The sequence below is a fragment of the Schistocerca americana genome, chromosome 1 (genome assembly GCF_021461395.2).
Source record: "Schistocerca americana isolate TAMUIC-IGC-003095 chromosome 1, iqSchAmer2.1, whole genome shotgun sequence".
Lineage (NCBI taxonomy): Eukaryota > Metazoa > Arthropoda > Insecta > Orthoptera > Acrididae > Schistocerca > Schistocerca americana.
The window spans coordinates 475,824,059-475,846,414 of record NC_060119.1 but is presented as its reverse complement, the minus strand read 5'-3'; the positions used below and the strand labels follow the sequence as shown (position 1 = coordinate 475,846,414).

Here is a 22,356-nt window from a genome sequence, read left to right as displayed (position 1 = left end):
CAAGACTTGATGTGTTAATTATAACAAATTATTCCCAAATAATTATGTAGTACATACGATGAGGGATGACCTAAACTAGGTGATTATGTTTCCTCACATGATCATCAGTTATGGCAGAGGTAGCCAGATGTAAATGGTAATTTAACGTTTAAGCCATTTGTTCCATTGTCCACCAGGCTGATAAATCTCTTCCCACAGAAGTTATTACTCCACTTATAGGACTTAACTCACATCTAATTCCAAGCAGCTCTCGTTCATTGCAAAACTGTTTCCAGCGCAGTTTTTATTCAATCCGCCAAATGAGTGAAAGTTCACACATGAAAATATTTACGTTGTGTCCCCTTGGAATCCTCACAAATGGAGTTATTATTTTTAGTGCCAATAAATTTGTAAACTGGTGAGGGGTACATGTCATGTATTTGGCCACAACACTTACAATGTTCTAAAGTCCAATGTTTCCATTTTTTTAATACAAGAAAATTATGGAAATTGCTTAATGGTGAATAAAAATATATATGTTATTAGGGACTATAGTGGTACAGTAGCCCACTTATATTTATGAGACGAATATTAATCATTTTTTATCAGCTAGAAATGTAATAACAATTATTCAACATCTCAAAAGTCCCCTCTCTAAAATATTTTGGCATCTGATACGTTTTCATTGCATTTTTCATGTTATAAATGACCATACAACTGAAAGGAAGAAATAAGCTGTGTTTCATTTATGAGAAACAATTAAATATAATGTGCAAGTTATCAGAAATGTTTACTATCTGCCAGTATTCATTATACTACAACTGTAGTTTCACTTGCTTTTAAAATACATTTTGCTATAAAACACTGTTTTTACTGTTTCTGTATTGGCTTCTGGCACACAGCTTGCATGTTTACTCATCTCCGACTTTTGCCACTTAGTTTTATGAACAGTTTTTCTGCATAAGAGAACCTAGTATTTCCTAACAACTTTTATAGACATTTAGGGAGTTGAAGGATGAATAGTTCTTAGAATTCCTCTTGTTGTGACACCCAGATCATGTCATGTGTTCTTCCTGTCCATTGCATCAAGCAGATTCAATCTGTGAATACTTTTTCTCCAGATTTTTCAGAATATCGGAAACTCCTATGATAGTGGTGTCTCATGATGTATTATCTTACAATTCGAGTGTCAATTTGTGGATTGAACCTTGAATTCGTACTGCACATCTTGGTAGTTGTATATTAAGACTGATTGTGATTTGATTAAAATTTAATATTCTTTTGTAACAATACATCAGATACCTGAATAATGATAGCATATTATGAGAAATTTCACTTCAATCCTTTCTCTTCAAGACATTTTTCACATGATTAATCACAATACATGAATGCTTATGGGGATGAAAACAGCATTATTAACTTCATTTTCATCACTAAAACTACAATGAGCATGCAAATTACTATTAAATTGGCTGTTTATTGAATGACTGTGCTGCCTTCGGCATGGTAACACTCCTTGAAGATAATTTCTACAGCATGGCTCTCCATTACTTGCTGGTATGTATGTTACTATGATTGCTTTTGTGGGAGGTCCTTGTAAGGAAAGACAAGTAATCACTTAAAATGAGCATTGTGTGATGTACTGACACATTCTGCTGCTTCACTGACAATCTTCTCTCCCATTATGAAGTTGTACTAATGATCTTGATCACGAAGAATACTGACTGATGTTTCTTCAAACAATTTCAGAGCTCCTCTGATGATGGCTACACTTTCTCTTAGTGATAAACTGACCCAGTATAAGAGTCCCTTGTGCCCATTAGAAAAATTCAGTATGTATTTTGTGAAAAAGTGGTGTTTTAATTTTATCATAACATTGTAATTTGTAGTTAAGCCAACTAAATTTTTATATCTTTCAAGTATGGCTGCTTTCTTCATGACCAACCCGCAAAACAGTTCTTTCATTACCAGTCTATCAGTCCCCAGCGAAAATGGTACACATTATCATCTTGAGTGCATATTTAATCAGTTTTCATGCAAAAAAGTAAATGGTGCTCAAATTGTTGAGAATTAATATTCCCTCTAGATGATTGTTGTTGATTAAATTACCCTGATATCAGCTAATGTATTTTTCATAACTTCATTTTGCTTGACTCAGACAACCAGACTGAATATTCTGCATATCTGATGAAACAGTAGTAATACCTACCATCAGGAAACCAACATCTCTTCACACCAAACTGTGGTCTCAGTAAACCATCAGGAATGTCATTGTGGAACTGCATAACAAGTGTCACACTTAGCAAAATTAGAGGGCAGCCCCATGAGTATATAGAGTAGATGATGAATTTCTTGTGCTCCCTTTCTCTGGCTGTCCCACGCAATGATCGGAATCCACTGCAAAAAAGGAACAGAAACATAAGTAAAACCTTCAGGCTTTCCCAGCGATCTAATGACATCTTGGGTTGTCGGGTGTTCTGCCGGATATCAGCGTCGTACTTGCACGATATTTCGGTCACGTAGCTCGTAACCTTCATCAGGTGCAACCTGAGACTGCTCCGTGAGTGGACCTGGTCCAGTATTTATGCCTATTGCCTTCCCCCTCCACCAACAGCTGCAGGCGCTTCCTATGTGGTCCGCGCCCATTCCCTGCGACCTGCTGGAGCGTTGCTGCTCCATTTTCTGTTCGCTGCGGTTCTAGGTGTTCCCTCTGCGGTCCGCGCCCACCAAACCTGCTCCTAGGGGTTTCATCTACGGTCTGGGGTACCAAGCATTCCCCCCGCTGTCCGCGCCCGCTTACCACGACCTGTTGGAGCATTGCCGCTCCGTTTTTCGTCCGCTGCGGCTCTGGATGTTCCCTCTGCGGTCCGCGCCCACCAGTCCCACTTCTGGGTGTTCCATCTTCGGTCTGGTGTGCCTGGCAGTCCGTCAGGGGCTCTTTTTCCATCTCCATGTCTCTGGTTCTTCTGTTTGTGTAGTGTTGCAGCTGGCCCCGTTGCTCCTTTAACAATTCCAGAGTCGGATCCCAGGCTCTGCTTAGCTGGTACCCTGTGTCACGGTTCATAAGATTGTCAGCCATTTTAATTTCTATCTATTCTCTTATAACACTGTCCCAAAATCTGGGTGTTTGTGCTAGAATCTTGGTATCCTCATACTTCATGGCATGATCTAGTTCTAGACAGTGTTCAGCAATGGCTGACTTAGTCACCTGTCTTAATCTAGTGTGCCTCTGATGTTCTTTGCACCTGATCTCCACAGTTCTTGTCGTCTGGCCAATGTAGGACATGCCACATTGACAAGGTATATTGTAAATCCCTGGTTTTTGTAACCCCAGGTCGTCTTTGACACTCCCCAGCAGTCCCCCGATCTTGTTGGATGGACAGAAAACACACTTGATATTGTGTTTACGGAGGATCCTACTGATTCTGGCAGAAATAGAGCCAGCATAGGGCAGATATGCCACCTTCTTTGCTTCATCTTGGTCTTCTTCAGGAACCTGTGGTATAGTGGCTGGTTGGAATGCCCTCTCAATTTGTCTGTCCGTGTATCCATTCTTGGAGAAAACTGTTTTGAGACGTTCTATCTCTATGGGTAGATTCTCTTGGTCTGACAGGGCACGTGCTCTGTGGACCAAAGTCTTCAGAACCCCATTCTTCTGTGCAGGGTGGTGACAGCTGCTGGCCTGCAGATATAAATCAGTGTGTGTTGGTTTTCGGTACACACTGTGGCCAATTGATCCATCTGCTTTCCTCTGGACTAGTACATCCAGAAATGGCAGCTGGCCATTCTTCTCCAGTTCCATGGTGAACTTGATATTAGGGTGGCATGAGTTAAGATCTTCAAGAAACTCATTGAGCCTGTCCATCCCATGTGGCCAGATCATGAAGGTGTCATCCACATACCTAAAGAAGCATGTGGGTTTCAATGTGGCTGGTTTCTGTACAGGAAATACGTGGATGTCAGTGTATGACTGAACAGGTCCAACAGAGCACCGTCAAATTTCTCTGCAATCAGTTCTAGTGAGTCCTTCAGTTTTGATGTGGTATCGCTGTTCACCAGGGTCCCACTGAAGGGCTCACTAGAACTGATTGCAGAGAAATTTGACGGTGCTCTGTTGGACCTGTTCAGTCATACACTGACATCCACGTATTTCCTGTACAGAAACCAGCCACATTGAAACCCACATGCTTCTTTAGGTATGTGGATGACACCTTCATGATCTGGCCACATGGGATGGACAGGCTCAATGAGTTTCTTGAAGATCTTAACTCATGCCACCCTAATATCAAGTTCACCATGGAACTGGAGAAGAATGGCCAGCTGCCATTTCTGGATGTACTAGTCCAGAGGAAAGCAGATGGATCAATTGGCCACAGTGTGTACCGAAAACCAACACACACTGATTTATATCTGCAGGCCAGCAGCTGTCACCACCCTGCACAGAAGAATGGGGTTCTGAAGACTTTGGTCCACAGAGCACGTGCCCTGTCAGACCAAGAGAATCTACCCATAGAGATAGAACGTCTCAAAACAGTTTTCTCCAAGAATGGATACACGGACAGACAAATTGAGAGGGCATTCCAACCAGCCACTATACCACAGGTTCCTGAAGAAGACCAAGATGAAGCAAAGAAGGTGGCATATCTGCCCTATGCTGGCTCTATTTCTGCCAGAATCAGTAGGATCCTCCGTAAACACAATATCAAGTGTGTTTTCTGTCCATCCAACAAGATCGGGGGACTGCTGGGGAGTGTCAAAGACGACCTGGGGTTACAAAAACCAGGGATTTACAATATACCTTGTCAATGTGGCATGTCCTACATTGGCCAGACGACAAGAACTGTGGAGATCAGGTGCAAAGAACATCAGAGGCACACTAGATTAAGACAGGTGACTAAGTCAGCCATTGCTGAACACTGTCTAGAACTAGATCATGCCATGAAGTATGAGGATACCAAGATTCTAGCACAAACACCCAGATTTTGGGACAGTGTTATAAGAGAATAGATAGAAATTAAAATGGCTGACAATCTTATGAACCGTGACACAGGGTACCAGCTAAGCAGAGCCTGGGATCCGACTCTGGAATTGTTAAAGGAGCAACGGGGCCAGCTGCAACACTACACAAACAGAAGAACCAGAGACATGGAGATGGAAAACGAGCCCCTGACGGACTGCCAGGCGCACCAGACCGAAGATGGAACACCCAGAAGTGGGACTGGTGGGCGCGGACTGCAGAGGGAACATCCAGAGCCGCAGCGGACGAAAAACGGAGCGGCAATGCTCCAACAGGTCGTGGTAAGCGGGCACGGACAGCGGGGGGAATGCTTGGTACCCCAGACCGTAGATGAAACCCCTAGGAGCAGGTTTGGTGGGTGCGGACCGCAGAGGGAACACCTAGAACCGCAGCGAACGGAAAATGGAGCAGCAACGCTCCAGCAGGTCGCAGGGAATGGGCGCGGACCACATAGGAAGCGCCTGCAGCCGTTGGTGGAGGGGGAAGGCAATAGGCATAAATACTGGACCAGGTCCACTCAAGGAGCAGTCTCAGGTTGCACCTGATGAAGGTTACGAGCTACGTGACCGAAATATCGTGCAAGTACGACGCTGATATCCGGCAGAACACCCGACAATCCAAGATGTCATAAGTAAACCCGATTTTTATATTAAAAAAACTGGACAGCCAATCACTCACTCACAGCTCAATGGAATGGTGAATTATATTTAGGCACACATAAAGCTATAACATAGCATCCTAAAACACACACACACAACCCATTTTATTTTATTTGTATGTATGAATTTGGCCAGCTATGGACCGCATACAACTTAAGACTTATGGTGTTTCTTTTTCTTCCATTCTTCCCAGTACTTCTTCATTTTCTCGCCAACTGCTCGTCTCTGCTTATCTGTCCACACTCACTTGGGTCCAGGTTTTGGCTCATCTTCTTCATAGTTTGCATTTTCTATCAGTAGCCTGAAGTGATTCCTGTCACGTATTATTTCTTCTGTAACACCTATTTTGTTGGCATCTTTCTTTACTGCTTCTATCCATCCTACAGTTTTTTTCAGCTTACTAATGTAATTAAAAATTTTCTTTGTAATCCGTGTTTCTTCCACTCTTTTTAAATGTCCATAAAATTTTAGCCGTCTCTTCCTCATTGTATCTGTGATCTTTTCTGTATTTTTGTATAAGTCTTCATTTCTCCTTTTAATCTACCTATTTTCCTTGTTTTTGTCAGGACCTAGAATTTTTCTTAGTAATATTCTCTCTCTTTTTTCTAGTTCTCTTAATTCACCTTTCTTATTCAATGTTAGGCACTCTGATCCTCACGTTACTTGTGTCCTAATAACTGAATTCTAATGTCTAATCTTTGCCTGTATGGATACTGATTTCTTATTGTAGTAGTTTTGTGTTAATTTATATGCAAATCCTAACTTTTTTATTCTTTCTTTATTTGTTGTGTTATCCAATCCATTGGCTTGGATCCACTCCCCCAGGTATTTGAATCTATCAACTCTCTTAATTTTTCCATACTTTGTTTTCATAAACTTTTCTGTATTATGTTTGTGTTCTATATACTCGGTTTTTTCATAGGATATTTTTAGCCCAGTCTTTTCAGCAATCTCGTGTAACAGATCAAGCATAACTATTGCGTCTGTTCAGTTTTCAGTTATCAATGCCATATCATCTGCAAAGGTTAAACATTTCACTTCAAATTTGTTCTTTCCTTGGCCCATGCTTGTACCCTTTGTGCCTCTGTTTTTTAATGTGCTTTCCCATGTTTTTACTATTTTATCTAAAACCAAGTGAAAGAGAATTGGGGACAGTCCATCTCCTTGTCGAACTCCTGTTTTGATTTTGAATAGTTCAGAAATTTCGCCTTGAAACTTAATTCTTGATGTTGTATCTGTGAGCGTTTGTTCAACAAGTCTTCTGGCGTTTTCATCTATCCCTGATTCATAAAGTATCTGGAATAGTGTTTGTCAGTCAACTGAGTTGTAGGCCTTCTTGAAGTCTACGAAAGTAACTACTGTATTTTTATTTTGTATAGCTCTCACTCTCAAAATTGTTTTTAAATTAAGAATCTGTTCTGCACATGATCTACCTTTTCTAAATCCTGCTTGTTAATCTCCTATATTAGGTCCTGCTTGTTCTCCTATTCTATTTAAAAGTGCTTTAGAAAGCATTTTGTATGTCACTGGTAACAAGGATATGCCCTTGTAGTTGTTGGTGTCTGTTTTATCTCCTTTTTTATGGAGAGGATGGATCAATGCTTGTTTCCACATTTCTGCTACTATCCCATCCTCTCCTGGTGCTTTGTTATTCTTCAATGCTTTGATAATCTTTTCTATTTCTTCTACTGTAGGTGGTTCCGATGGTGGATTGTAATCTATCATTAGGCTCCTCACAATTTTATAGATTTTCAAAGTATTCAGCTAAAATTTAACAGTTCTATTTAGTGCTTAAGAACATTTTTTTCATTTTTTATCTTTAAAATGTAAAATTGGTGACTGGTATCCCATTAAAACTTCTCTGAAAGTCTTATAGAAGTCTCTAGTTTTGTTCCTTTTAAAGTCTGAATACATTTCTTCAAATCTGTCTTTGTCATATTTTATTTTCACTGATCTGATGATTTTTGCCGCCTTTTTCCTTTCTTCTTTAAACTCTTCCCAGTATTCATATTTCTTATTACTGTTCTATTTTTTCCATGCCTTTAGTCGATTGTCAATTGCTTCATCACACAGCTCGTTCCACCATCTGTGTCTTGGTATTCTTCGTGGTTGTCCCGTTTCTTTAAGTGTTTCTTCAATTTCGTCCCAATCATCCATTTGTCTTGTGTTGAGTATAGCACAGAATTTGTCCTGATTTTGCATGAGAAATTTAGTGTTTACTCTCAGAAATCTTCTTGGTTTTGGTTTAAGTTTGTTCGGTTGGAACATGGTCTTTATTTCAGTCAGATAATGGTCTGAGTCTATGTTTAGGCCCTTCCTCACTCTGACATCCAAGATTTCCTTGTAGTTGCGAGTCGTTATTGCCATATGGTCCAACTGATATTCACCTTGATCTGGATTAGGTGATACCCACATTTGTTTCTTTCTTGCAAGTTTCCTGAAACGTGTCGACATTAGTTTTAGATTAAATTGTTTACAAAAATCTGTGAGTCTTTCCCCATTTCTGTTGGTTCTTGCATGTGCTGGATAATCTCCAACTACTGATTTAAATTTTATTTCTTTGCCAACTTGTGCATTAAAGTCACCCACTATAATTTTTATATGTTATTTATACACTACAGGACATTAAAATTGCTACACCACAAAGATGATGTGCTACAGATGTGAAATTTAACCGACAGGAAGAAGATGCTGTGATATACAAATGATTAGCTTTTCAGAGCATTCACACAAGGTTGGCGCCGGTGGCGACACCTACAACGTGCTGACACGAGGAAAGTTTCCAACTGATTTCTCATACACAAACAGCAGTTGACCAGCGTTGCCTGGTGAAACATTGTTTTGATGCCTCGTGTAAGGAGGAGAAATGTGTGCCATCACGTTTCCGACTTTGATAAAGGTCGGATTGTTGCCTATCGCGATTGCGGTTTATCGTATCGTGACATTGCTGCTTACGTTGGTCGAGATCCAATGACTGTTAGCAGAATATGGAATTGGTGGGTTCAGAAGGGTAATATGGAATGCCGTGCTGGATCCCAACGGCCTCGTATCACTAGCAGTCAAGATGACAGGCATCTTATCCGCATGGCTGTAATGGATTGTGCAGCCACGTCTCGATCCCTGAGTCAACAGATGGGGATGTTTGCAAGACAACAACCATCTGCACGAACAGTCTGATGACGTTTGCAGCAGCATGGACTATCAGCTCAGAGAGCATGGCTGTGATTACCCTTGATGCTGCATCACAGACAGGAGCGCCTGCAGTGGTGTACTCAATGACGAATCTGGGTGCACGAATGGCAGGACGTCATTTTTTCTGATGAATCCAGGTTCTGTTTACAGCATCATTATGGTCACGTCCTTGTTTGGCAACATCACGGAAAACACACATTGGAAGCGGGTATTTGTCATAGCCCTACTGGTGTATCACCCGACGTGATGGTATGGGGTGCCATTGGTTACACGTCTTGGTCACCTCTTGTTCGCATTGACGGCACTTTGAACAGAGGACGTTACATTTCAGATGTGTTACGACCTGTGGCTCTGCCCTTCATTTGATCCCTGCGAAACCCTACATTTTAACAGGATAATGCACGACTGCATGTTGCAGGTCCTGTACGGGCCTTTCTGGATACAGAAAATGTTCGACTGCTGCCCTGGCCAGCACATTCTCCAGATCTCTCACCAATTGAAAACATCTGGTCAATGGTGGCTGAGCCACTGGCTCGTCACAATACACCAGTCACTACTCTTAATTAACTGTGGTATCGTGTTGAAGCTGAATGGGCAGCTGTATCTGTGTACGCCATCCAAGCTCTGTTTGACTCAATGCCCAGGCGTATCAAGGCCATTATTACTGCCAGAGGTGGTTGATTTCTCAGGATCTATGCACCCAAATTGTGTGAAAATGTAATCACATGTCAGTTGTAGTATAATATATATGTTCAATGAATACCCGTTTATCATCTGCATTTCTTCTTGGTGTAGCAATTTTAATGGCCATTAGTGTATACAAGGCTCACAAATGTTTATATGCACTACTATTTAAGCTAATAATGTGACATTAGTTCTTCTGCACCCCTTTATGTGTACAAAGCCATACATTCCTCAAACTTTTACCAGATGCTGTGTGTTCTGTACATAATAACATAAAATTGTTGTAATAATTGGAGCACTAGCAATGAAATATGGTACTGATTTGCTTCGTATGTTATGAAGATGTTGTATGCCAGTTCTTTCATTGCCATGAACAATTAAAACACATTCTCATTTTGTGTGCAAATATGTCATCAGTATTTCTACAAAATTGCTCAGGGGTTTTTTCTTGGGGAGGTATTGCATCATGTTATTCCACTAGTGCAATGCTTGTTGAAGACCACTGGGAGCCCAGGTAATTGTGCTGTGTGGTCTTGGACAAATTTATAGTTGGGAAGGTTTGCCTAAGAATGTGCATAACATCTCATAGATGTCCACAGGGGTTGGTACACCAAGAGGAAGCACTTATCCTAGGCACTTATATTCCACATGAATCTGAAATAGAAACTATTTATTGCAGAATTTCCATGCATTTCTAGAATTATAGTCCGTTATTCGATTAAGCCAAAGGATCAACTGGCATTATATAGCCAATAGTGAATTCTGTGTCTTTAGCATTCACTACGTATACTTAGGTTTGTTTCCTCCTCACAACATTCATGAGAATTTATGCAACTTACTTTGTCACAAACTAGGTTTTGACACTGTCCTACAGTCGCCGCAACAGCAAATCTTTACAGGTCATTGTCAAATACAGTCATCAATTTTTTCTATGTCACTTCTGTGTCTCTTGGCAATTCTTGGAGCACTCCTCTTCTCTCTCATCAGCATAACATAAATATGGCTATTTTATACATACATTTGCCCGAGTCCTCCTAAGAGATTCCCCCCCCCCCCCTGCCCACACACACACACACACACACACACACACACACACACACACAAAATTTATCATCACAGCAGAGCAGCATAATTGTTTATTTAAATATTCTGTTGGTTCTTTTATGCGTGTTAAAGAATATATAAATGTAGATTACATCAAACATAGTACAGTTATTTTACAAACACAATTTCAGGGAAAATAAATAAATACAAGTAAAATGTAACAGAAGCAAAGTGATAAAAGACATCATACAAGGATTAATATAGGTTGCACAATACCTAACAAACACACTGTAAAAATATATGCATAAAAGGTCTATATTTATCTGTTGAAAAATTCATGTAATGAATAAAAAGTTTTTTCAAGTGAAAATGTCTTTAAGTTATTTTTAAATAATGCAATATTATTATGTTGATCTTTGATGTAGCTTGCCAGTAAATTTGATATTGTAATAGTAGAATGCTGTACACCTTTCTGTACCTGAGTCAGATTTTTGATTGGTTGGTTGGTTGTTTTGGGGGAGGACCAAACACCAAGGTCATCGGTTCCATTGGATTAGGGATTGATGAAGAAGGAAATCAGCCATGCCCTTTCATTAGGAACCATCCTGGCATTTGTCTGAAGTGATTTAGGGAAATCACGGAAAACCTAAATCAGGATGGCTGGACGCAAGTATTAACCTTTGTCCTCCCTAATGTGAGTGCAATGTGCTAATTGCCGCACCACCTTGCTCAGTCAGATTTTTAATTTTCTTGTATAGTGGTAATGGTACATTTAATTGGTTCCTTAGAGCACAGGATTGTCATCTATGAAACTCATAATCAAATAAATATCTTGGAAAGTGGTACTAAGTATCCCTAGTTCCTTAAAGAGATTATGACAGTGGGGTCTCAGAGGAACTCTGCACATAGATCACACAATGTTCTACTGCAGAAAGAAATTTTTTTATGTATGTGAATTGCCCCAGAAGATAATTCCATGACAAAGAATAGACTGGAAGTACCTAAAGTATGTGGACTTTGTGACACTGATATCTCCAAATTGTGAAATTTTCATGGTGGAAAAAGTAGCCGAGGACAATCTTTTTTATGGCCTGGGAGAACATAATTTCCTTAGCCAGCCCTACTGCCTATGTGGAGGCCTAAGGATTTGGTGTAGTGTACCGTTTATATTTGCTGACTGTCATGTACAATAGATATCCTCTCTGGAAACTTGCAAATACAGTTGAATTGGATGTAATTGGTCAGGTTTTACTGTTAGTGAGTTTACTTTGAATTAAGTAATTGTGAAAGTAATTTGTTGGTGTCAGTCTCTAGATCAGTGCCCTGTTTGTTGTTTATCACAATGCTAGTATTGTCAGAAACCTTAGTGACCTTGCATGTTTTGTTTTATAGTATGACCTTTCCTTGTCTGAACTGACAGTTCAGTACATCTGTGTCAAACTACTAACAATGGTTATAATATATATTGGCAGTGCACTATAGATTGACCAACGATCATTGAGTATCTTACCATCATTGTGTGTGCTGCTTATTTTTAGGTATGAAGTTTTTTTACATATTCATGTACACTCTCCAAAATACGGAAAAGTCACCCAGAACCCTAGGTCAAGGGAGACTTACTGGACAGGATGAGAAGGAGCCTTTCCTGACCCCTGACCCAGGGTTCTGGCTCCAAAAGCTTGCAAGCTGTAATACCTTTTTATATGTGCGTTTCCCACCATCGCTTGGCGAGTAGATTTATTATTTATTCAAGTAATTATAATTTCAAAAATTGATTATTTTTTTTGTTATACTAGTATACACTAAGAAAATATGTATACATTTTAGGGCTGAAAGTCATTTTTCTGCACACAACAATATGAAAAGGATAGATTGCTACTCACTGCATAGAGAAGGTGTTGAGTGGCAGACAAGCACAATGAAAAAGACTCCTATACTATATTATCAAGCTGTTGCCCATAGTCAGACACAGACAAAACAAAACACCAGTCTACATCTGATGACAAACTGAGCCCAATAGCTGAATAATATTTAATGGTCTTCTTTACTGTGCCCATCTGCCACTTAACTCCTCCTCTACATGGTGAGTAGCAGTCTGTCCTTTTCATATGTTTTGTTATTCGATCATAGATTTTCCATTTTTTGAACTCATAAACTCAGCCATATAAGAATGACAATTTTATAATCTTATTCTCTCAGGTAGAAAGTAGCAGCCATGTAATGAAGCATAGCCAAAAAACTTGAAGATCAGTGGAGCACTTCTGTCAGTGGAGCACTTCCTTCAGTGCGAGGTTAGATGTTAACACAATAATGCAGATTGGTATAAATGTGTGTCCTCTTTAATATTTTAAAATAATCCAGGAGACGTGGTGAAAAATGAAGGTATTATTTTACAAGGACAGTGTATTAGCTCCTAAAATCACTTAAACACAAGCATTTATTAAGATGTCCTGAAACCAAATGCTTGTTTGTTCATTTCATAGACCATATCTGGCCCCATTGATACATTTCCCTTTCTGAAAACAAAATAAATAATTCCTGGGGATTGTTACAGAGTCTCTGGAACCATGTGAGTTCATCAAGTTCCAGTACATGGTCTTTGAAGATATATTAAGGCATCCAACTTGGATCATTATAGACGTGAAGGCAAGTCTTAAAAAAAGACTACCCTCTGTGTTACTTTCTTGTAGTTTTTAGTAATCCTTGAAATAGCTGGTTCATCATTCATTTAGCAACTGATAAACATGTTGGACATATGTAGGTTTATTTCCTTGGAAATGGTAGGGAATAAGAAAGAAATAGGACCTCTGATCGGAATACTTGACATGCCACATCATTCATTTACTTATTTGAATGCAGGTGTGATGATTTTCAGCCCTCGTCATATACATTTTGCACATTTAAGGCTGCTATTTATGCTTCTTGGTGAAACCATGTTCCATTGGTAAACCAGGTGAAATTTGAAGTTTAAAGGTTGTGGTCCACGTACACCCTCCAACTAGCTACTGGCATGATTCAGAACACAGAACTGTGAACAATGAATGGAAAGAAGATCATGATTTAGGATTTCATCACCAATGAAGTCATTAAAGCTGGAGCAAAAGCTTAAACCAGATAACTATAGGGCAGGTAACTGGTTGACCTCTTTTAAAAGAAACCATCCCAGAATTTGCCAGAAGTATGGTCACGGACAGAAACAGTAAAACCTAAATCTGAATGAACAGACGAGGACTTGTGCACATTTATTCCAAATGAGCAATATCTTAATCAATGCACCACCTAATTCAGTACCAAGATACAGAAATCACAAGAAGAATCCATGTACTTGCTGAAGGATGGTGCAGTTTTAAATTGTTACTCATGCTGTATATTAATTTTCACACCATTACGTCAATTACATAAGTTTCACAGACAATGATTTTGGACCTTCAGGAAGAAAAATCTTCACACTGAAAAAAGGAAAGTTGTGAATTTCGTTTCTACTAGAATATGTAAATTTATATACCTTCACCTGTGCATACATTTAACATAGTCACTGCACAGACTTGAAACACAAAACATGGTACAGTGAAACTTCAATTTTATGTTCTCCGAATTTACATTTTTCATGATTCTACACCATAAATTCTTAACCCCTGTGAAAAACCCACAACGTCAATGCTAAAAATTCCTTGATTTTACATTTTTTCTTAGTAAGGTTTATCTTGATTCTAAGTTCTTATTCAACATCTCGCTTGGCTTCATCCCATTTTCTTCCTTTTGACATTCAATGTGACTGAATGAGTTATAAGTGGCACAAAACACAAATGGTTTGCAACATGGGTGGTGGCAGAGTTAAGGGAATATTTTAGGCTGTTGTGGAGAGGGGAGACGTGAGGGAGGAAACACTGACATAATCCACAATCAGTGTTGCCTACACAACTTGCAACATTTAGCTTCACCGCCAATTATGATACAACTACTGCTAGGTTGCAGCGGTAATGGAAAAGACAAGACAGTCGACGCGAAGTGTTCTAGACAGAGTCAATAAATGACAAAGGGGCCCAGACACCATCTTTTCTTGTGCTACTTATAAGCCAGTCTCATCTTTTTGCATGTATTTCTGATGTACTGTATTCAGCAACAATATCAATCATCAACCTTTTAAATTCAAACACTGAGTTCCAAAAATATGCTTGGTCATAAATGAAGGAACATTGCCCATTTCTGGTTGGTGAACTCTTATTGCACAGCCACCTCACCACATTAACACATGTAAAATGAGCTCACCCTCTGGTTGTGTAGAGAGGAGGTGTGGCCCTTCAATGACCGGAATGCAGGTGGGTATGAAAGCATTTTGTGAAGTGCTGAAAATATACTTTTCATGCAGATGATGTGCTATGATAGAGATGTCACATGGAAATAGAACAAAGGTTTTGCAATAGCACATTTTAAAGACTTCCATGTTCAAATCTGACATGATACAGTTGCAACAACTACATACACTACTCAGGTGTATACTTTGCACCACACACTGTAGATTGTAAAGATTGGAAGCAGTGATAGAGGGCATGAAGCAAAATTGTAGCACCTGAGTTTTCTTTCAAATTTACAGTTTACACAGTGTATAGAAATTCACTGTGCCCACTTCTAATAAGCTTGTAACCTCAGTTGGGGAAGTAAACTCATTTTTTCATGTCTCTGTTTCTCTCATCAAGCCTAAAATAACACTTTAACAGTTGTGAGCATATGAAGTGTGGCTCGTAAGAAAAACATTAAACAATAACTGCAATGGTGACAAAATTTATCATTAAGCACATGTCCGCATTTATGCTTATGGTTAACAACGACTTAGCTGCTGTGATGTTTTTGCTTAATTAAACATGTTCCTCAATTTTTTCCTTTTTCTGGCTGAGCACAAAGGATGATCTCTCAAAAACATGTGTTTTGAACATATAATTTGTGGTCACAGCATGTCGCAGAACAGCTTCATTGCCTTGTACCCAAACACAAATTTCAATTTTTTTATGTGTTTTTACTTGCTGTTAAACATCTGTGATTTTTTAAGGACATGAAATCCATCACCACAAATTATTGTATAAATAATATATTGTACATTTAATTTCCTTCACTTATGAAGGTTTTATTCAAAGTATTGGAGAGGATTGCAATTTTTAATCATATATGCCAAGTACAGGTATTTTTGCATAAATTTTGGGAGTTTTAACATTTTCCTCAATTCTGCATTTTCATCAATTTTTCGTTTTTAAAATCAAGACCACACAAAAACATAAGATAGGGGTTTTCAATGTATCTACATGGCAGTCATCAGCTTATTTGCTCCTTATGATAAGGAACTCTTAAATAAATGGTGGTCCATGGTACTAACAGCATCCATAGCATGAAAGAAATGCAGCAACTATCTTCCTCAGCATCTTGCTGCTGAACACAATTTCTTTCAAAATGTTTATATCTGTGAAATGTAGGAGTGCAAAAAACTGCAATTTCAGACATGAAAAGGATGTAGATTTTATAACCCCACAGCATGTCCAATAGTGCCACTTGTGGATTCACTAGAATCTTAACTTGTTAGACATGTCTCAGAACATTTCGTGATGATATTCAGTACATACTGATCCCAAAAAAGAAGAAATCTTGATGAAAATGGCCTGACTGGATCCTCATACCCCACTGTCTTCTTTTCAGTAATTATGTGGAATAGTTTAATTATTAGTTTTTGGCAGACATTCATTCAGCACATATTATTATTCATTTATTTATGAATATGACACAGAATTAATTCAGTCATACATTCGATACATCCTGTTACAAGGAAGAATCCTCAGAGATATAGAATTGAAGTATGCATCACCAAAGAGAGGCAAATGCTATTTGTAAAACTTTTTTGTCACTGAGCATAGTGGATTTTTGTTATGCTGTTGGTTTGTATGTTTCTACTAGCGTGATGAAGTAGGTGTTATTATTAATAATGAACATGTCAGCAGGCATTTTCTTAATTTTTTTTGTATAGCAACACTTTGTGATCAAACCTTAGTCTATTCCCTCCTTTGCACCTTGACCACCCCCCCCCCCCCCCTTCTTCCTTTCACTTCATTCCTTTCGCTCATGGCAGTAAGCGTAGTGGGCTAAGCTTGCTTCCTCCATACCCACCACCATTTGGCTTTAGTGATCAGGTACAATCTGACACATAATGTGTGTGGTAATCACATGGTTAATTTCTTGTTTGTTTGTAGCTAAATGTCTACAATGTTGGTATGCACAGAAATCCCCATGCCACAGTGCTGATGTTCTCAGAGAAAAAAATAAATAAAATAATAATAAATAAATAAAAATTAAGTGGCAGACTTTCTTTGAAGAACCAGGAATTGCAAGAAAGCTGGAATCCCTAGTACTCAAAGTCTGGTAAATAACAATTGAGATGTTGGTGGAAAAAGTGAAAATTAGTCATGGGTCAGTTTTTGACATTTAGCACAATGTTTTGAGCAAGGCAAATAATGACAGCCACTGGGTTCCACAACTGCTGACATGCATTCAAAATGTCTGCCAAACCGAGGCAACAGTTGCTATGTTGCAACTGTGTCAGGCCAATTCAGATGAATTCTCTAGCTGCCTAATCACCATGGATGAATGATGGATGTATTACTATGACCCTGAGACATGAGAAAAGCAAGTAGTGAAAACATGTGGATTCACCATTGCCGAAAAAAGGTGAAACCCCATCCATCATTGGCCAAGGTGACACTGAGTACTTTTTGACACTGACATGGTGTACTGCTAACAGATTATGCTCTTAAGGGGCAAATTGTCAGAGGAACATGGCCAAAATCTGCTGAAGTTACAGGAGGCAGTCAAGATGAAGTGTCGTACAAAGCTGTCCAAGGAGGTGTTTTTATACATTTTAATACCCCAGTTCACTGTGCACAGGACACACTCACACATGCTGCTCCTTCGGGCTATCAAATTTTGCCTCACCTCACACATTCTTCTAATCTTCCTCTTTTGTACAATCAAGAAACCATTGAATGGCAAGCATTTCCAGAGTTATGGAGAGGGGGAATGTTTTCTGAAATGCTGAAATGCATACTTTACTACTGAGGTCTTCGCTAAGTCATCCATCATTGAGAAAAATGTTACATTGTAGGGTTAATGTGTGGAGAAGGACTAAGTTTCTTGGTTGCTGCTTGATCTTTTCTGAGGTGGTAGTTAAAACTTTGTGACTTCCTCTCAAATGATGAATTAATTCTGTAGATTATGTTAATGACCATAATTAAATGTGGCTAGTATACTTCACCACACTGCTTCCTGTAATGCTCACAGTGTGGCCCTACCGAACAATGCTACAGTCACTAAGGAAGAGGCTTCCCTCAGAATTGGTATAATGCAGTGGACTTTGTTTGTGTTACTTTCAAGTAATCATGAAATATCTTGCAGATGTTACACAAAATAATTTTATTGTGAATTTGTGCCATGAATAAAGAGTTTACTTCAACCTGGGAATCATCATTCACTACTACATGCATCACCCAATACCGGTCCTAACAGTGGTGATGAGGAACTTAATATTGGTGAAAGGGATGAAAACAGGACTTAACAGTGAGAACGAGGATAGAATCATGTCTTATGCTACACTTTTGTCTCATTACAAGCGACATTGCCTTATTATTAGTCAGGTTGCATACTTTGCTTGAGTCATGACTTCATGCTGTGTGCACATCTCTTGCACTTCTGTGAACTGCATGGACTTGAATCTCATGGGTGTGTTTGCTATTCCAACTGCGTTTCTAGGGGGTCATTGATGATGATGAAACAATGTCACATGCGATGGTTCATCACTGCTGTAAGGGTCTGTGGAAAAATAAAGCAACGAGGGATGACTTGTCACGGGTATGAGACTTAGCATCAGTACCTTCACTGGCTCTTGTGCCATCTCCTCATCTCATCCAGTGCCTGTCCGCCACACACCTCCAGCCTTAACTGATACTGCTCTGCACATTGCAGCCACGATCAGCATTTCTCTCAAGACTGACATTGCCCGGAAGTACATTGGCAATTAGGTTTGAGTCCGCATGCTGCAGCTCCGGGGTCATCAGCCATTGTTGTCCTGCCCAGCCATTACATATCCTCCCATCGGCCCTTTGCTCCCCTGCCATTTCGCGCCTTTGCCACGAAGATGTAGCCACGACTGACTCTTCTCATGAGGGTTTCACAGCCGAGAACGCATCATTGGCTCCTCAGATGCCCCTCCAGTCTCACTGCACCTGACCTCACCCACCACCCACTCGCCGCCCCCTCTGGCCGTAATCCTAACACTGCTTCTGTCTGTTGTCCTGCATCTGTACCATGAGGGTGCAGCCATGGCTATTGTCCCTTGTGAGGGTGTAGCACTGCTTCTTCTGGTGCCAAGGGCCCCCAAGTACATTCCCTCCCATCGTGCCTCAAGCTGCGTGTCCATGACAACGAGCCATGGTCAACTCTCTGCTCATAGAACCATGATTTAGTTTCCATTCAACCACTCCCATTTCCTAGCTGTGCTCGATGCTGCTCTCATTTTCCACACCTTTGCCTTGGTGCAGCTGTGGCTGGTCTCATTCCAGGCTGGCAGCACATCTTCACTAATTCAGTGTATACAGTCTGCAGTCCCAGTCTCATACCCCAAGTCCACTACAGCTGAAACCAATACTGTTCTCTCACAGGAAAGCCCACCATTGTGCACAGCTGCATTCAGCTGCTGCAGTCATGGTCAACTTAATTTTCTCATGGACAGCGCAGCACTATGTGCCTCTGCTTTGCTGCACCACACGTTCTTCATTGCAGTGGAGATTCCTCTTCTTCCTGGGCGCTTCTGTGCCCTGGCCCTCCCTGGCCAGCTTCTTCCAGTTCCCTTCTGCAGCCCGTATTTAGCAGCAACCTTTACCACTGCCCTAGTCTCTCCTCTTCTTGGACCTTTCTTTTCTTTTTGTAGTATCACTCCTGCTCTCACAGCCAGTGACTACTGTTCACAGGTACGTCAGTGGCCACTGCTGCTACATCTGGCCGGCCGCGGTGGTCTCGCGGTTCTAGGCGCGCAGTACGGAACCGCGCGACTGCTACGGTCGCAGGTTCGAATCCTGCCTCGGGCATGGATGTGTGTGATGTCCTTAGGTTAGTTAGGTTTAAGTAGTTCTAAGTTCTAGGGGACTGATGACCACAGCTGTTAAGTCCCATAGTGCTCAGAGCCATTTTTCTACATCTGTTGTTGTCAGTGCCACACTGCTGGCGTAGCATTGGTTGAACCCTGTCACCCTGTGTTCCAGCACCTCCATCACCACTGCTGCCATTCTGTGGCAACTAGCGCTTTCGTGCCTCATAAGGAGTCAACACTGGGTCACCAGACGTGCCTCCATGGGCCACTGGGCAGCTCACATCTGGTTGCAATTTACACTAATAATAATTCTCCTATATTTTCTCTTCACAGTACTGCCAGGCCAGCTACAACCTGGACAGTGTCTGCTTCACAACTTTAGTCCTATGTTCCTGGGATGGGGTTGCACCTGCTCTGGACACCCTGTTCTGTTCAAATTCTCACATCACCCAAGGGAAGCTCCAATGCAGAATTTGTGGCCTCAGCCAAGTTGGCTTCACCAAATTCTCAAGACGTTAGGGGTTTTCAAATCAGCTGTAGGCTGACTATGTTACTCTTGCAGCACAATGTCTTTGCCCTGTGCATTGCTTACCTTTGGCCTGCAGGTGTCTGTCCTCCAAAGACTATTTATAAATACCACAGGTTCTTTGCATATTGTGGACACAATACAGTCTACAAACAGTCTGTTGATACTCTGCTCATTACAGGCGCCACTAGGGGGCACCAGCCATTCTTCTGAGCTGCGCATTTATCTGGAAAATGGTGGCAGTGCCATAGAGGAAACATGTACCATCCACACGCCATGTGGTTGTGGACATACTTCCACCTGCTGGATATTTAATGAGAAGCACAGCCTCCAGAGGCAGCATTCAGTTGCTCACTCAGTCCCGGGCCAGGGACAGGCTACATCGTGTGGCTTCTCAATTGGAACTCACCGAGACCAGCTCCAGACTCTCTGTTCTACATCGCACCATCTCTGTACTGCTTCACAGTATATCACGCAGCACGGCCCTCCTGGATGCCATTCCTCCACCCACTCGGGATGAGGCTTCCCTCTGAATTTGTATCAGGCCAGTGGACTTTGTTTCTGTCACTTTTAAGTGATCACAATCAATCTTCCGCTGGTTATCCAACCTATGTTTTGAATAAAGGGTTCTTTGTTTCAACCAAGAAATCATCATTCACTACAGCGTGCTTCACTCAACAAGTGTCTTAACAGTGGTGATGAAGGATTTGACAATGACATTCCCTTTCACAATTAAGAGAGGCTGCAAATTAATGTCCTACAGACTAAAAGGTACCACTTTAAAAGGGAAAGGCTGCTGCTTTTACTAATTATACCATTCAACCACTGTTCATCTACTACAGCATACTTAAGAATGCCAAAACCTGTTACTGTAAAATTATTCAAATAATGAAACTCAAGAAATAGATAGAAACTAGACTTTGGTACAACAAATACAGCATAATCTGAAAATTGGAAAAGCCACACTCTAGATTAGAGTAAATGCTTTTGTTCAACTGCAGTAAGCATGATTACAGCTATAGGTTATTTAAATATGAATAAATTCAGTCTGCATTTCCAGTGACCACTGAGTGACATCCCAATAATGTACTATAGAGACCTCTTTAAACAGCTTCATATTTTGACAGCTGTTCATGACACACATACTCATTACTGTCCTTCGTATTGTGTTTGTTTAAAATAAACATAAATATCCCTTCCCACCATGTTAACACATATTTCAAGTTTAAGGAACAAATTATTTAGAAAATTTACAGCCTATATAAGACTTTATTTTGATTTAATCATTCTGCAGATTTCAAATTCCAATGTTTCTATGAACATAACAAATTTCCTTCTTTTAAATGATGAATATAGTACTGCAAGGCTTTACCTGAATGTCCAAAAGATGTCGAAGCACATTACATTGAGCCAGAAGAAACTTGCCAGGAATGAAAAGTAGATGATGAAGGCTGTAACAAGGAAAGAACAGTGCCATTAACACACTCAAAATGACTTCCACCCAGAGTAAAAGAAATCTATAATTTATATCGAAAAAGCAAACCAGTATTTCCTTGATTTAATTTGCAATAGTTGTCAGTATTTAACTTTGAACAAACTTTCAGTTATAAACGACGGGTGTTTTAGATATTGCAGATGGTTTGCATCAGATGGACATGTCATTTGGAAAGAAGTTTTTTATACACTGTAGTATCCTAGCAGAGTACAAAATATTTCATTTGCTTTAGGATATTGTGCATCACAACCCTTGATGTCATGAAGAGTAGCATCAACGAATGTACTTCTTAAACCGTTTAAAAAGAGTCTGTGGTCTGTTGAAATTCATAGGGGAAAAGTATCTCATGTGAGTGAGCATGTGGTCATGGGTCCCTTGCTTTATGAACTCAGATTTTCGTACTGTTCTGTCTCACTGCCAAGAGGCATCACATGACGTGTAGCAGACACTACTTCAAGGGTCATTTCATGTTCTTTAATGAATAAAATGTGAAGAGACTATAGACACAGAGAAACAAATAATCAGTATTTATATCAGACAGTGGCAAACTTATTCCTATAAATTAGTTATACTAAACATATCTGTGTTGACAGATGTGAAAATTACCGAACAATCAGTTTAATAAGCCACAGCTGCAAA

General features: G+C 40.1%; 1 protein-coding gene across 5 annotated transcripts in view; it reads right to left on the bottom strand.

Moving 5' to 3' along the window:
- Positions 1-22,356, bottom strand: part of LOC124603882 (G-protein coupled receptor Mth2-like) — a 643,834-nt gene that overhangs the window by 6,744 nt on the left and 614,734 nt on the right. For all 5 annotated transcript variants that reach the window (XM_047136433.1, XM_047136434.1, XM_047136436.1 and 2 more), the window contains 2 exons: positions 21,595-21,673; positions 2,189-2,376 (listed from right to left, as the gene is read on the bottom strand). In XM_047136433.1, coding sequence (XP_046992389.1) covers positions 2,189-2,376; positions 21,595-21,673 — 267 coding nt within the window. The remainder of the gene's footprint in view (positions 1-2,188; positions 2,377-21,594; positions 21,674-22,356) is intronic.